We start from the raw sequence: 16,895 nt of genomic DNA, 5'->3' as shown, positions 1-16,895 counted from the left end.
TCCACGATTTTCCAATTATGTCCAGTGTAATGAACACCGACATCATCAGAAGTGTTTGGCTGTGGATAAAGTGGGCTTAGCGACTGAGGCGGCGGATCAAGGGTTGGTTGTAGAGCAATGTTCAGTTGCCCTGGACAGTGGTTCTACAGGAAAGAAAAGTTGTTTGTAAACCACTGTTTCTGGATTGTGCGGAGGAGCCAATGGTGGAGAATATGGTCTTGCTAGACTCGGCTACTGCTCCGGTTATAGACTCAGGGGATACTACAAGAGTGGAAGCAGGCAGCGATCTAGTACGGGTGGAGGAGGATTTGGCTCAGGTGTCTCTTAACTTGGAGGGTTCAGCGATGGTGGAATAGTTGGGTTTTGAGGACGTTGTGGAGGAGCTGGGTGATGGTGACATTTTGGAGCAGATGGAGTTGTTTTTGTGTTGCGGTGCAGGTAAAGTCTAAGTGTGATCGTGGAAATCAAGGCGATGAAGAGGAGGATGTTCTAGAGGCTCGGTTGTTTGGTTTGTGCTTTTGTTAGGATGCTAGAGTAGCACATAGTTGTCTAGAACGGTTGATAAATTGTTGGCTCTCTAGCTTGTTTTATGACATAATTAGTATGTTGGATCTTTGGTTAATCGTTTATTGGTTATTAGATTCTTAGTTTGATGATTTTGGTTATTCGTTGATTGTATTGAATGAAGCTAGGTTGTTAGCAGAGTCGGCGCTGAGCATTAATGGGCTGCAAGCCTTATATTTTATAACTACTTTTAAAAGCAAAAACAAAAATATTATAGCATATGGAGATGATGGGATTCGAACCTTGGTACATGTGGTTTAAAATCAACTAATTTTACCATCAGACTAAAAAAACTTCACAAAAAAAGGCTGATTAATGACTAGATATTGGCTGACGGCCGCAAGCACCTGCTTGCTCTGCTTGTAGTTCTGGCCGGCTATGGTTGTTAGTGAGTATAGGATCACTAATTATTATGGCAATAATAATAAAAATAGGTCTGCTTGTTTCGAAATAGTAGAAGATAACGTGAAAAAATTTACTGAAAATTATTTGGATTTGTTTACTAAACTGTTAGAAAAAAAACACACATACTGAAACTAAAATCTTTTAATAATTTGGATTATTATATCTATATTAAAAAAAATTATTGATAAAAATTTTATACTAAAATTCCGAATAACGCGCGGGTACCTAAACATTAGTAACTAATAATGTAAGAAAATCTCGAAAACATTGGTGGAGAAAAATGTGTCAAAGTCATCTATGACTAATGGAGTAATGGATCGATCCAAACTATTATGGCCTATAAATTATAATGAGTTCGATATTTTGACTACCATAAGTGTCAAATAAGTGTTTGCCTCTAGTTAATCAATTTATTTATGGGTCACAAGAAATTAATTACTAAATTTTTGTCATAAATACTTATCGAATTTACAGGTTAAGATTTCGTCAAAGCCCAACACATATAACATAACAATATTCAAAAAAAAGGTTGTATTATATTCAGCCCATCACTGAAAAAAAAAAAAATACCGAACCAAGATGTACATAAACTCGTAGCATCAAAAACATGTTTCGTCTTGTCCAAATGAGTTTCGCTGTAAGAAATGAATACATAATAAGTTGAATTTATAAAATGTAACATTATCAGATTATCTTATGGATTATCCACCCAATTTAATTCATGCCCGATTTTATTTACAATTTTAGGGACATGTTCTATATACCTCACTTCATGTTCTATCTATAAGTTTTTTAGATTCTGATTTTTTAACTATTTAATTTGTATGCATTCAAAGAAGATTCAGTCTTAGTGGACCAAATTTGGAAATGTAAGAAACAAGAAGGTATATAGAATTGTCCTTTCTATTATTATTATATTCAATATGATACAATATATATAGGAATACAATATTAGAGTTTAGGGTTACACTAATGGACCGATAAAGTACATCCATACAACAATAGAATTATTCATAACAGGAAATGATATTTTTTTTTGTCACTTTCATTTATCAATCTTATTATTCTCTTAAAGTAGTTTGTTTTTCTATAGATGTTTTGTATTTTTTAAATCAGTGTCTAGTTGAATTTTATGGTTCTCACAAATAAATGACTGATGGATTTATGATGTTAAATGATGATTATAGGACTTGTGGTTAATCAATCTTGGTTTTTTACATTTTGGATGTATTACTTGAATTAAATTAGTCACTTAATTAAGTTATCTATTTAAAATTTTAAACACATGTTATTATTTATTTTAAAGATAGAAAATAGAAGGCATACACAATCTACAGATCGACAACCTTCTACATTTTTGTCACACACGACAATTATTGAAAACATGAAAAACAACACTGTGAAATATGACCACCCACTTCACCTGAAGATGTATGTGATATCTTCATGGATATGGTTGTTTAGGCAGTTTCAACTGCAATCATTGAGCCCTTGGTGCAGATTGTAGAACATGCCAGGACACATTTTTCAACAGCTCCATTCACGATTTCACTAGCATCTAGTCATTGAAACAAAAATTGAATGTATTATAAATATGTTCTCTTGTGGAGTATTAAAAAAAAGTTTCTATAGTACTGATAATGAGATTTAGGAGTTTTCTTTACCAGAGTTACTGAGAGTGGTTAGGGCACCGCAGATAGAAGATACACACCCAACCTTGCAGTATTCATTCACAGCATCACCTTGAGACAAAAATCAAAACAAATAAATAATGAAATCTTGATCCGTATTTAATAACGTAAAAAAATAATCAGTTTACCTGTGTTCTCAAGAATGTCCTTAGTATATCCATTAGGACATTTCCCATTAACGATTTTGCAGCCACTGAGGCTAGCACATCTGTCTCTGGAACCTCCTGCAAGGCGGCAAGTATTATAGATATTTCTAGCAGTGGTGGTGGGACAACAGCTCTTTGCGTCAACTTGAATTTGTGCCATGAACAGACTCATTACGAGTACACTTAGAATCAATGTTTTTCCTTCCATCTTTCGATTGATTAGTTGTCTGATCACAAATTGTATGTGGAGAGCTATAAGCTTGTATTGATGAACTGATGATGAAACAAGGCTCGCTTAAATACTAGCTGGTCTGCAATTTGCAATCACAAAACTTTGTTTGATAGCCAGGTTTATCACATGCTGCGTGGACCAACCCTATCTTAATTGTACCTTTACCTCCGGGTGATCTCTAATTCTGACCAAGAATAGTTTATATCTTTTTTTTCTTTTTCTTCTTGGTTAAATAGAACCAAACAGAGAATTTTGTTGAAGTTTGTGTTACTTAATATTTTAGTTAGGATATTCCGTATAAGAATGGCTGGTTATATTTTGTATGTTCGTGCTAACTGCTATCGTATAGTTATTATGTACTTTCTAAACATTTTGTTTACAACTATGATGAGAGTTTGTATTATGAGTATTATGTAGATAATTTTTTTTTATCAATTCTTGTGTATGAGTTGTTTGGAGAAGGAAAGATAAGAACGTAGTTTGTTACAACGTGTTTTTCGTTGCTTTATTTAATTTTTAACCACCTCTCTTGTGGTTATGTAGGTATATATTAAAATTTTAACCAACTCTATTGTCGTTATGTAGATATATATTTTTATAGTAGCTGATGGCAAATTAAAATACGAGACAAAAATCCAAAGAGTTTGTTAGACCAGGTTTTGTGTTTCTTTTTGTTTAATTTTAACCAACTCTTTTGTTTCCACTTTCAGTTTGAAATTTGAATAATAGATTTGGTTTCATTTCCAGTTTCAGTTTTATAGTGTTATCAATAGATATGATTTTGTATTGGCATTACCAAAGAGAAAAAAAAGCATTCTATTTTAATATTTTTTTACGACAAGAACTTTTTACATGTCAATATGTGTGTTCGACAACTATATTTCCCACGAATTTATTCTTTTATCATCCAGTCATGTACGTAAGTATGATAAAGCCATATAATCTTTTCAGTTTGATAAATGAAGATGGTTTCCACATGGAGCTTATTGCAAGATATCCGAGAACTTCGTAGTAGCTTTGTTGCTATATATTTCAATTTTACTCCTTGTCTTGTCAATCATGTGGCAGATTCGTTCGTTAAAAAGGCTTTAGCCTCCTGTGATTTACTGAGTTTAAACTCTAATTCTATCTAATGAAAGCTATTTGGTGACCAAAAACAAAAAAAAATCTTTTCAGTTTACCTTAACTGATACTTCTAGTTCTAGTCTACTTAATCCAAATGCCTTCGACCTACTCTTTTTTATGTTTCTTTTTTTTTGTTGTTGGTGAAACGTTAGTTAAAATCCCTATATAAATTTATGTTTTGTGCTTAATAAAAAAATTATGTCCATTTAAATCATAAAATTTGTTTTAACCATAAAAGAAAATAAATATATATCGATTTCACTACAATGAGAATAGACCGCATGTAGAGAGCAATATATCGATGTTCACTCTTCATAAGTCTCCATTTTTGGGTAAGTTTTTTTAATAAGGGTGGAAGAACAAATTCAAAATTTCTAACTTTAAAGAGACATATGCCACCAAATTCAGAGCAATTGTATAGTCAAAATAGTACTTGATGTTTTGCACAACCACTCGATGCTATTAACGGAGTGAAAGTCGTAGTTGGATATAATTAAGATCTTTTACATAAACAGTCAGCATATCGAAGAAAGAAATACTCTTAAATAGTACTAAAACATGTTTTATAGATAAAACTAGTACACCTTTTCTCCAGAGAAGTTGCTCCTCTGTAGCTCTAGTCTGTAAGGCAAACAAAAGGGTCTGTTCAAAGGCAACCCCATTGACGGTAGTTAGCGGTCAAGATATAGGACAACCTATGGTGGATTGAATAGGAGATTGGTTCCTCAAGGAGACTCTTCCTCTCGTCATCCACGATTTTCCAATTATGTCCAGTGTAATGAACACCGACATCATCAGAAGTGTTTGGCTGTGGATAAAGTGGGCTTAGCGACTGAGGCGGCGGATCAAGGGTTGGTTGTAGAGCAATGTTCAGTTGCCCTGGACAGTGGTTCTACAGGAAAGAAAAGTTGTTTGTAAACCACTGTTTCTGGATTGTGCGGAGGAGCCAATGGTGGAGAATATGGTCTTGCTAGACTCGGCTACTGCTCCGGTTATAGACTCAGGGGATACTACAAGAGTGGAAGCAGGCAGCGATCTAGTACCGGTGGAGGAGGATTTGGCTCAGGTGTCTCTTAACTTGGAGGGTTCAGCGATGGTGGAATAGTTGGGTTCTGAGGACGTTGTGGAGGAGCTGGGTGATGATGACATTTTGGAGCAGATGGAGTTGTTTTTGTGTTGCGGTGCAGGTAAAGGCTAAGTGTGATCGTGGAAATCAAGGCGATGAAGAGGAGGATGTTCTAGAGGCTCGGTTGTTTGGTTTGTGCTTTTGTTAGGATGCTAGAGTAGCACATAGTTGTCTAGAACGGTTGATAAATTGTTGGCTCTCTAGCTTGTTTTATGACATAATTAGTATGTTGGATCTTTGGTTAATCGTTTATTGGTTATTAGATTCTTAGTTTGATGATTTTGGTTATTCGTTGATTGTATTGAATGAAGCTAGGTTGTTAGCAGAGTCGGCGCTGAGCATTAATGGGCTGCAAGCCTTATATTTTATAACTACTTTTAAAAGCAAAAACAAAAATATTATAGCATATGGAGATGATGGGATTCGAACCTTGGTACATGTGGTTAAAAATCAACTAATTTTACCATCAGACTAAAAAAACTTCACAAAAAAAGGCTGATTAATGACTAGATATTGGCTGACGGCCGCAAGCACCTGCTTGCTCTGCTTGTAGTTCTGGCCGGCTCTGGTTGTTAGTGAGTATAGGATCACTAGTTATTATGGCAATAATCATAAAAATAGGTCTGCTTGTTTCGAAATAGTAGAAGATAACGTGAAAAAATTTACTGAAAATTATTTGGATTTGTTTACTAAACTGTTAGAAAAAAATACACATACTGAAACTAAAATCTTTTAATAATTTGGATTATTATATCTATATTAAAAAATTATATTGATAAAAATTTTATACTAAAATTCCGAATAACGCGCGGGTACCTAAACATTAGTAACTAATAATGTAAGAAAATCTCGAAAACATTGGTGGAGAAAAATGTGTCAAAGTCATCTATGACTAATGGAGTAATGGATCGATCCAAACTATTATGGCCTATAAATTATAATGAGTTCGATATTTTGACTACCATAAGTGTCAAATAAGTGTTTGCCTCTAGTTAATCAATTTATTTATGGGTCACAAGAAATTAATTACTAAAGTTTTGTCATAAATACTTATCGAATTTATAGGTTATGATTTCGTCAAAGCCCAACACATATAACATAACAATATTCAAAAAAAAGGTTGATTATATTCAGCCCATCACTGAAAAAAAAAAATATACCGAACCAAGATGTACATAAACTCGTAGCATCAAAAACATGTTTCATCTTGTCCAAATGAGTTTCGCTGTAAGAAATGAATACATAATAAGTTGAATTTATAAAATGTAACATTATCATATTATCTTGTGGATTATCCACCCAATTTAATTCATGCCCGATTTTATTTACAATTTTAGGGACATGTTCTATATACCTCACTTCATGTTCTATCTATAAGTTTTTTAGATTCTGATTTTTTAACTATTTAATTTGTATGCATTCAAAGAAGATTCAGTCTTAGTGGACCAAATTTGGAAATGTAAGAAACAAGAAGGTATATAGAATTGTCCTTTCTATTATTATTATATTCAATATGATACAATATATATAGGAATACAATATTAGAGTTTAGGGTTACACTAATGGACCGATAAAGTACATCCATACAACAATAGAATTATTCATAACAGGAAATGATATTTTTTTTCTCACTTTCATTTATCAATCTTATTATTCTCTTAAAGTAGTTTGTTTTTCTATAGATGTTTTGTATTTTTTAAATCAGTGTCTAGTTGAATTTTATGGTTCTCACAAATAAATGAATGATGGATTTATGATGTTAAATGATGATTATAGGACTTGTGGTTAATCAATCTTGGTTTTTTACATTTTGGATGTATTACTTGAATTAAATTAGTCACTTAATTAAGTTATCTATTTAAAATTTTAAACACATGTTATTATTTATTTTAAAGATAGAAAATAGAAGGCATACACAATCTACAGATCGACAACCTTCTACATTTTTGTCACACACGACAATTATTGAAAACATGAAAAACAACACTGTGAAATATGACCACCCCCTTCACCTGAAGATGTATGTGATATCTTCATGGATATGGTTGTTTAGGCAGTTTCAACTGCATTCATTGAGCCCTTGGTGCAGATTGTAGAACATGCCAGGACACATTTTTCAACAGCTCCATTCACGATTTCACTAGCATCTAGTCATTGAAACAAAAATTGAATGTATTATAAATATGTTCTCTTGTGGAGTATTAAAAAAAAAAGTTTCTATAGTACTGATAATGAGATTTAGGAGTTTTCTTTACCAGAGTTACTGAGAGTGGTTAGGGCACCGCAGATAGAAGATACACACCCAACGTTGCAGTATTCATTCACAGCATCACCTTGAGACAAAAATCAAAACAAATAAATAATGAAATCTTGATCCGTATTTAATAACGTAAAAAAATAATCAATTTACCTGTGTTCTCAAGAATGTCCTTAGTATATCCATTAGGACATTTCCCATTAACGATTTTGCAGCCACTGAGGCTAGCACATCTGTCTCTGGAACCTCCTGCAAGGCGGCAAGTATTATAGATATTTCTAGCAGTGGTGGTGGGACAACAGCTCTTTGCGTCAACTTGAATTTGTGCCATGAACAGACTCATTACGAGTACACTTAGAATCAATGTTTTTCCTTCCATCTTTCGATTGATTAGTTGTCTGATCACAAATTGTATGTGGAGAGCTATAAGCTTGTATTGATGAACTGATGATGAAACAAGGCTCGCTTAAATACTAGCTGGTCTGCAATTTGCAACCACAATCTGCGTGGACCAACCCTATCTTAATTGTACCTTCACCTCCGGATAGTTTATATCTTTTTTTCTTCTTTTTCTTCAAGTAGAACCAAACAGAGAATTTTGTTGAAGTTTGTGTTACTTAATATTTTAGTTAGGATATTCCGTATAAGTGGCTGGTTATATTTTGTATGTTCGTGCTAACTGCTATCGTATTTTGTACTTTCTAAAAATTTTGTTTACAACTATGATGAGAGTTTGTATTATGAGTATTATCTCGATAATTTTTTTTTTATCAATTCTTGTGTATGAGTAGTTTGGAGAAGGAAAGATAAGAACGTAGTTTGTTACAACGTGTTTTTCGTTTCTTCATTTAATTTTTAACCACCTCTCTTGTGGTTATGTAGGTATATATTAAATTTTTAACCAACTCTATTGTCGTTATGTAGATATATATTTTTATAGTAGCTGATGGCAAATTAAAATACGAGACAAAAATCCAAATAGTTTGTTAGACCAGGTTTTGTGTTTCTTTTTGTTTAGTTTTAACCAACTCTTTTGTTTCAACTTTCAGTTTGAAATTTGAATAATAGATTTGGTTTTATTTCCACTTTCAGTTTTATAGTGTTTTGTTAGCAATAGATATGATTTTGTATTCTATTTTGCACTACCAAAGAAAAAAACAGCATTATATTTTGACATTTTTTTACGACAAGAACTTTTTTCATGTCAATATGTGTATTCGACAACTATATGTCATGTACGTAAATATGTTGAAGCCATATAATCTTTACAGTTTGATAAATGAAGATGGTTTCCACATAGAGCTTTTTGGACTCTTGCAAGATATCCGAGAAACTTCGGAGTAGCTTTGTTGCTACGTTTTTCATTTTTACTCCTTGTCTTGCCAATCATGTGGCAGATTCGTTGGCTAGAAAGGCTTTAGCCTCTGTTAAATGAAAGCTATTAGGTGACCATGTTAAATGAAAGCTATTAGGTGACCAGAAAAAAAAAAAAATCTTTTCAGTTTACGTTAACTGATACTTCTAGTTCTAGTCAAGTATCATGTCTACTTAATCCAAATGCCTTCGATCTACTCTTTTTTGGTGAAACGTTAGTTAAAATCCCTGTGTAAATCCATTTAAATTATAAAATTTGTTTTAACCATAAAAGAAAATAAATATATATTGAGTTCACTACAATGAAAATAGACCGCATGTAGAGAACAATATATCGATGTTTACTCTTCATAAGTCTCCATTTTGGGTAAGTTTGTTTAGTAAGCGTCAAAGAACAAATTCAAAATTGCTAACTTTTAAGAGACATATGCCACCAAATTCAAAGCAATTGTATAGTCAAAATAGTACTTAATGTTTTGCAAAACCATTCGATGCTATTAACAGAGTGAAAGTAGTAATTGGATATAATTAAGATCTTTTACAAAAACAGTCAGCATGTCAAAGAAAGAAAAACTCTTAAATATCACTAAAACATGTTTTATAGATAAAAATAGTACACCTTTTCTCCAGAGAAGCTGCTACTCTATAGGGTCCGTTCAAAGGCAACCCCAGTAACGATAGTGAACAGTCAAGATATTGGACAACCTATGGTGGATTAAAGAGGAGGTCGGTTCCTCAAGGAGACTCTTCCTCTCGACAACAACGATTTTCCAATTATGTCCAGTACATTGAACATCTACATCGTCAGAAGTGTTTGGCTGTGGATAAAGTGGGGTTAGCGACTGAGGCGACGGATCAAGGGTTGGTTGTAGAGCAAGGTTCGGTTGCTCGGGACAGTGGTTTTGCAGGGAAGAAAAGTAGTTTGTAAACCACTGTTTCTGGACTGTGCGGAGTAGCCAACGGTGGAGAACATGGTCTTGCTAGACTCAGCTACTGCTCCGGTTATAGACTCGGGATACTACAAGGGTGGAAGCAGGCAGCGATCTAGTACGGGTGGAGGAGGATTTGGCTCAGGTGTCTCTTAGCTTGGAGGGTTCAGCGATGGTGGAACAATTGGGTCCTGAGGATGTTGTCGAGCAGTTGGGTGTTGATGACATTATGGAGCAGGTGGAGTTGGTTACAGTTTCAGCTGATGGGGATGGTCGCCTATTAGAAGAGCTACATCCTCAGGATGCATCCCTTGATGGTGCAATCCCACAGTTCGGGTCGGAGGAGCAGTTTGTTTTTTAGGCAGCTGAGGAGGGTCTTTTTGATGATATGCTGGCGGAGTTGAATGGGGAAGTACGAGATGTCCTTGCTAGGTTGTTACCTTTTCACGTTAAAATCCACATATCTGAGAAACTCGTCTGGCTAAGAAAATGTCCTAGCTAGGTTGTTACCTTTTTGGCCTTATTTTGAGAACTCAATAAATACTTTTTATTGGTTGGGAGAAAGAAGCCTAAGTTTTATTCGATGCAGCTTTTGAGCAATTGTAAGCTTGGGGAGATTTCTTCCTACTCTTGATCTTGATTTGGAGAAGAATTCTGAATCCTTTTAATCTATTCCTTTGCAATTTCATCATGTTTTCTTCATCTATGATTTCTATTAATTTTGCTATGTAGTTTTCCAATTGGTTTTTAGGTTTCTAACTAGGAGATTCAATGATTTAATGGTTTAATTGGTTGATAGGGAATTCTATTTCTTTTTGTTTCTTTGATTTATATGTTATTAATGCTAGAATTGGATTGATCACATTGTTGTAGATTCTAGATTTTTCTATGCATCAAAAGTGTTCGATAAAATGCATGAACCAATATGAATGGAGCAATATTTCTCTAACTTGCGAAAGTTTATGTTAGGGGATATTGTGAACTTAGTGGACTTGTTTGAAAATGCAAATTTGTTTAGGAGATTACAAATGAAATTTTAGTAATTGAGTAGTCAAATTTAGTGACTAATTCCTTGAAAGATTAGTCAAATTTCGTGTTCATGTTCAAGAACGGTTGTCAATGGTTGAATTCCTTGTTTCATTTTATCCGTTACTCATTTATCTCTGAAATACCCTACGACCCAATGTTTACAAGTCTCGCATATCTTTAGTGTACCATTGGTACTTGTGGATTCGACCTCGCATATACTACCTTACTGTTAACTGTATCGGGTAATTACTAGAGCAATCAAGTTGGCGTCGTTGCGGGGGACCAATTGTGTTACCTAGAGATTTAGAATTAGTTTATAGTCTAAAGGATTTTTATTTACAGTTGTTAACTAAAGCATTTTATCTCTCTTATTGGTGTTTTCAGGTGTATGACCCGTAGTGCAGGCTCTTCACAGCTAGAACAATATCAGGAGGAGTTGGGAAAGTTTGAGAGAGAATAGGAAAAAAAGGCTTGCTGAAACGGCTGATGGTTTAGCTTGTCGAAATGCTGGTGATGTGGATGATGAACATCATGGAGGGTTTGAGGATCTCCCTCCTGCTGAGAACATTAATCCTCCTGTTCGTGGAGAGGCTGTGCGCCGCGAAGCCGCCCGCTTAGCTACTTTTAATCAAAGACCAGCCAATGTTCGAGAGACTTTGAGGGAACATGATCCTCCCAACGGTGAGTTGTACCGCGACGTGTCCAACATCCTCCGAATGCCATAAATGATTTTGAGATCAACCCGGCACTGTTGGGTCTAGTGAAGCAAAATCAGTTTCATGGTCTACCGTCAGAGAACCCGTTTTATCATTTGGAGTACTTTAAGGATATTTGTGGCACGACACAAATGAATGGGGTACCTGATGATGCTGTCAAATGCATGTTGTTCTCATTTTCTCTGAGTGATAAAGCTCATCGCTGGTTTAAGTCGAGTTACCAACATGGGATGACTATAAAGCTGCGTTCTTGGGACAATGTGACGACTATAAAGGACCACTCTTCTTAGGAATAAGATTTCAGGCTTCCAGAAAAATGCTACTGAGTCATTCCATGAGGCTTGGGAAAGGTTCAAAGACTATAAGAGAGAATGTTCTCACCATGGATTCACACCAGAATCACTCATCAACACGTTTTACAGAGGGGTTAATGAAAGGTATTGAAACAACCAGCCCCATTTTTTTTACATAGATGTAATTAATTAAACATTCTATACTACTTAATTAAACTAACCACAATACCAATAATTAACCAACATCCAATAACATGCACAGCGAAAACATAACTAATGACCAACTCCAACAAACATCAACATGATACCATTCCTAACCATTCTATCCAACATCCTAGCATTCTTCTATACAAGGTTCCAGTAACATATAAACATAACCACAACACATAGGTAGCGGTGGAAGAGGAGGAAGAGCACACAGAGGACCAGAAGGGCTTCAAAGAGGAGAAGCTTCGGAGGACCAAAAGGGCTTCAAGGAGGCTAAAGAGAAAGGAAGAAGGGTCTCTGACAAAACTGCTCAAGATACTCACCAAGATGAACTATATGGGAACTCGTTATCCCCACCGCAAAACGATGAAAAAGCTGGGGATGGCATGATACGTTGAGTTCCTCTTTGATGTGTGCCACCTGGGCAAGTTAATGAAAACCAACTTGGAGGCTTATGAAGAGGAGACGGTTCACTTCCTCGCCACGCTGAATCTGAACTACTTTGAGGACCCCCCAAGGGGATCAAGTTCATCACATTTTTCACTAGCGGCAAGGGGTACCAGTTCACCCTCAAGGAGATGGAAGTTTTGTATGGCTTCAGGACAGGTCCCATGGAGGCTATGGAGGTCGACAAGGAGGAGGTGAAGTCCCTATGGCTGACAATAGGATACAAGCTCCCATACCAGTCCACTAGCTCTAAATCAACTCAGATAAGGAGCGCTGTTTTGAGGTATTTCCACAAATCCCTAGCTAGTACTATATTCACTAAGAAGTAAGCAGGTAACATGAATGATCATGAGCTGCAGTTGTTAGATATAGCCCTTTGTGGACTGTTGGATAGCACTAGGGATGGTAGACAACTAGTTGGATATGTAGCAAACACGAGCCTGGTATTTGTTCTACTTGATATGTTCTTGTACTTGCAGACTTGGGCTTTGAAAACCGAGAGAAGGGGAGAATCAGGGGAGATTTTTTATAGATATACAGTACCTCACATTGGCTTGATTCCTGGCTTATGAGAAGCCCAATGACATGCTTTTATTCAAGTTCACTCACCCACAGCATTAGCAGCTCAAATGATCCTCCCAAATGTCACTATCACAAAGATTCGACTTGGAGCGAACATTGACTTTTCACCTCCGTTGGAGGCGCGATACAACCCTCTGGAAGAATCGAAGGATGGTGGAGGAGAAGCAGGAAGACAAGGGAAAAAAGAAGAGCAAGCGGAGTTTGACTTTGCAGAGTATGTATGCTCTCAAAAGCAGTGAGTGGGGATTATAGAAATTGACAAGAGGGTTGGATGGTTGAAGAGGATGAACAAGTTTTTGGCAAGGAAGGTGAAAAAGTTCACTATGATAGTTTAGGTGATGGGAGGACAGATAAGGGAGCTCCAAGAAAAGGCAAGTTGTGCCTCATCTCTAGCTCTAGCTTATGCACCCACCTGGATGGGGAGGAGCGGATACGTTAGTGGGGCTCGCGGCTTATCTGCACTTGAGGAACATCATAGGGCCTCATCAAATGAAACACATGCAGAGGAGGATAATACTAGAGCCGACCAGACCACAAAGGAGTCATTTGGATGCCTACCAAGCTCCTGATCGAATGGGGTACTCGATGCCCGACTCGATGCCAAACACGATTCTCTATCCGATGCCACTTCTGGGCAACTACTCGGGCAACCACTCGGGTCCCTACCCCCAGCCTTATCCATTCCTGTACCCGATGCCGTACTCGATGAGTTACACGATGCCATAACCGGCCTACCACTCGGATGTTTGTCCGAGCAAGTCGTCCATGCGCATAACTGAGCTTGCTATTGAGCTAACCCCAACACTGACTGAAGCTGGTGACGATCTTGGATACACTCTAGCGAGCCTGGACGCTGCTACAACCTCCTTCTTTACCAACCAATGAGGTACCATCTTTCATCCATACCATTATTTATACCATTGCATTGCAATTTGTTTCTTTTGATGATTCTTGGATTTTTTTTCAAACTTTTATTTACACAAGGGACTATGTTATTTAAGTTTGGAAGAGAGTCTTAGAATGTCATTTAACATAGTGTTTTATTTTCTTATTTCAAATTTTTGCAGAATAGTTTTATTCATTTGAGTTTGTATCTTTTTGAATAGAAAACCCCAAAAAAACTGAAAAATTTGAAAAAAAATTATATAAAAAAGAGAGTTCATGTAGTTGCATTTACATTATAGGATTGAGTCTAGATTGCTTCATATAGGATTGTTTGCATATGCATTGTGGATTTTGAAGACTATAGCCTTGTAAACTCGCTGATTCACTAGGATAAATTCAATCCCCTCGTTATTAGATGTCTGATGCTTGTTGATTGAGTTTGAAAAGTAGAACTGAACCACACCTTGAATACCTATATCTGTATTTGAAGTTAGAAGAAGCATGCTGTGATTTGATGTCATTCCCTATCTTATTTGAACCTAATCTTGACTAATAATTATCTTGTAATGCGTTGAAATTAAACTCATGGACACAACACACATACTTGGATTATCTTTTTCCTTTTTACCACCCTTGTTAATCCAAGTAGCTGATTCCCATTATTGGAACAGTTCACCCCACCTTTAACCTTACCTTTTTTCAAGCCATTGCTATTCTTTGAGCGTTAGGCCTTTTTAGGATTGAGTTTGGTAGAAAGTGTTAGGTTTGAGTCGACAAGAATATGATACTATTCCGGACTAGATAGGAATACATGGGCACTATTTTCAAGGATATAGGAGTTTTTGGTTTAAAAATAAAAAGAAAAAAATGGGAAAGAAAAGGGTACAAAGTCTTTAGGAAAAGATTGTGATCAAAAGTTTTAAAAACTTCTAGTAAGGGATTTGAGAAAAAAAAAAAGAGAGAGTTGTTTCTAAAAAAAAAAAAAAAAGGAACCATAGTTTCATAAGAACACCAGTCCGCTAGAAGAGTTCAAAGAAAGGAACCACCCACCCCTAAGACTAGCAAAATAAAAAAATGGGTTTAGAAAAGCTAAAGCTAAAGGGAAGAAATTAGACATTTCCTAGGTTAGATAGGAAGGATCAAAATCGATATATGTACCTTTGGGTAGATGGGATCCTATTCTTGTATGCATCTGTTGGAGCTCACATTTAACATTCACCCTAGCTGAATGAGTTTGACGATAATGCATTGTTTGATTCATGGTTTTCTGCTAATGAATCTTAAAGGGAATAACAAATATGAATGCATGCGTAGGTTAGGGAAAGAATCAGGTTTTGTTGTGATTTGTGTGGCGAAAATTCTTAAGTAGACTTCTTCACCATGCATCCTAAAGTTAAAAATTTGCAAATTGAATTTAACTAATCAATTAGTAAGTTTTGGCTCTGAGTCCTAACTAGTAAGTGATAAGTTTGTGGGTGTTGACGTCTCTGTATTTTACACCTTCTTAGGCATCTTTGTAGTCATGTTTTCCATTGTGTAGAGTCTATCTTTAGCATTTTTTGGTCCATAACCTTTAATATTTGCATTTAGGTTGTTTAGAGTGTTGCACTGCTACATTGTTGCATATTTGGATGAAAACAGGTGTTTTGGAGCCTCAAAAGTGCAAGAATGAGGAGTCACCCGAGCCATAACCCAAAGGAATGATCGTGCAGAAGAACTACCCAAAGCCTCAATCTAAACTAGTGGAGCTAAGCACAAGAAGAACCACCAGAAGCCCAACCTGAAAAGGTGCTCGACTGAAACTGACTTTCTTTGTGGTGTATGAATGAATGATGTATGGAATGAATAGAAGTCAGAGTGTTTCAATTCCCCTTATGCAGTTGCAGTATAAGAGGTGTCAATCCTATCTGAGTGATTGTGAACAATTAAGATGTGCATATGAGTCTAAGTCAAGCCAATTGTAAAGATTGTTTGTCACTAACAATCCTAAAATGAGATATGAAATGCAGAAAGTAAAAACAACTAGAACAAGATACTAAATGCAAACAGAACAGACAAATTAAAGCTATAATGAAACTAGAACAGAGATAGAAACTATGCTAATGAACTAATGCAAGACAAGTAATGAACAGGAAACTACGTGAATGCAATGGAAATGAAACAGGAATGAAACAAGACAATCACAAATCAAAAACACAAGTTCTGGGGATGAGCTCGAGCAGCACTCGACCGAGTGTAGGTCGAGTACGTGGTCGAGCTAGACTTAAACGTGAAAACAGAGCAACACAAGAAAAACAGAGCAATGCTAAAACTAATCAAACAACAAGCAAGCAATGATATTTAGACTAGGATTTCAATAAACAAAGAAGGCCTTGAGGAGGGATTCATGGGCTGAGCTAATCATTGTGGTTATCTAACTTGGTCAACAAATCTCAAGCAAACATTGAGCTGATCTCTAGACATACTATTCTAATACATGTTTAATCCACTCTCATGGCAAGAAACAATCAAACCTATGCAATTCTAGACTTGTTCTCACAAAGAAAAGAATCTACACAAGCAGGCATTAAGCAATACATCTCAAACCAAACAAGACTTCTAATCTCTTAGCAAGCCTAATGGTAAGCTCTAGATCGAGCCTTATCTATGCTCCTTAGACATTGGTGTGATGCTAAGATGCTTGAAATCAAACCCTACCCTGTCAGATATAGGATCAGCATTAAGATCATCTAGCCTAGAAGAGACCTACAACAATCAAGCTTGACCAAATCAAACAAACCACAAGATCAACCCAGCCTAACCCATCCTCAAGGTCCTAAACAAACTACTCACAAGAATACATGGTGAAATATGTCAAAAACCCAGAAAATAATGAAACTTGCATCAT

General features: G+C 35.9%; 2 protein-coding genes and 1 non-coding gene across 3 annotated transcripts; all 3 read right to left on the bottom strand.

Moving 5' to 3' along the window:
• Window positions 1–2,237: 2,237 nt before the first annotated feature.
• Window positions 2,238–3,362, bottom strand: LOC147934482 (putative thionin-2.4). The gene is made up of 3 exons (XM_087475008.1): window positions 2,789–3,362; window positions 2,634–2,711; window positions 2,238–2,527 (listed from the first exon to the last, which is right to left on the bottom strand). Exons 1-3 carry the CDS (start codon window positions 3,012–3,014, stop codon window positions 2,430–2,432), a joined length of 402 nt encoding a protein of 133 aa, XP_087331134.1. The 5' UTR covers window positions 3,015–3,362; the 3' UTR covers window positions 2,238–2,429.
• A 3,784-nt stretch (window positions 3,363–7,146) lies between these two features.
• Window positions 7,147–7,987, bottom strand: LOC104719511 (putative thionin-2.4). The gene is made up of 3 exons (XM_010437444.3): window positions 7,700–7,987; window positions 7,545–7,622; window positions 7,147–7,436 (listed from the first exon to the last, which is right to left on the bottom strand). The coding sequence occupies exons 1-3, from the start codon at window positions 7,923–7,925 to the stop codon at window positions 7,339–7,341; spliced, it is 402 nt and encodes a 133-aa protein (XP_010435746.2). The 5' UTR covers window positions 7,926–7,987; the 3' UTR covers window positions 7,147–7,338.
• Window positions 7,988–11,876: 3,889 nt separating this feature from the next.
• LOC147934481 (small nucleolar RNA R71) lies at window positions 11,877–11,983 on the bottom strand. The gene has a single exon (XR_015573427.1). It is a non-coding gene; the product is annotated as a small nucleolar RNA R71 (small nucleolar RNA).
• Window positions 11,984–16,895: the final 4,912 nt, after the last annotated feature.

The sequence above is a fragment of the Camelina sativa genome, chromosome 11 (assembly GCF_030686135.1).
Source record: "Camelina sativa cultivar CO46 ecotype springtype chromosome 11, ASM3068613v1".
Taxonomy (NCBI): domain Eukaryota; kingdom Viridiplantae; phylum Streptophyta; class Magnoliopsida; order Brassicales; family Brassicaceae; genus Camelina; species Camelina sativa.
Note: the sequence above shows the minus strand (reverse complement) of the source record. Positions and strands in the feature narration are given on the sequence as shown.

What these genes read in the sequence shown, in the direction of transcription:
- LOC147934482 (XM_087475008.1), bottom strand. Translation starts at nt 3,014, where the DNA reads ATGGAAGGAAAAACATTGATTCTAAGTGTACTCGTAATGAGTCTGTTC. An exon ending in GGACATTCTTGAGAACACAG is followed by an intron (nt 2,712 to 2,788) that starts GTAAACTGATTA and finishes TTTTGTCTCAAG; the next exon opens with GTGATGCTGTGAATGAATAC. An exon ending in AACCACTCTCAGTAACTCTG is followed by an intron (nt 2,528 to 2,633) that starts GTAAAGAAAACT and finishes TTCAATGACTAG; the next exon opens with ATGCTAGTGAAATCGTGAAT.
- LOC104719511 (XM_010437444.3), bottom strand. Translation starts at nt 7,925, where the DNA reads ATGGAAGGAAAAACATTGATTCTAAGTGTACTCGTAATGAGTCTGTTC. An exon ending in GGACATTCTTGAGAACACAG is followed by an intron (nt 7,623 to 7,699) that starts GTAAATTGATTA and finishes TTTTGTCTCAAG; the next exon opens with GTGATGCTGTGAATGAATAC. An exon ending in AACCACTCTCAGTAACTCTG is followed by an intron (nt 7,437 to 7,544) that starts GTAAAGAAAACT and finishes TTCAATGACTAG; the next exon opens with ATGCTAGTGAAATCGTGAAT.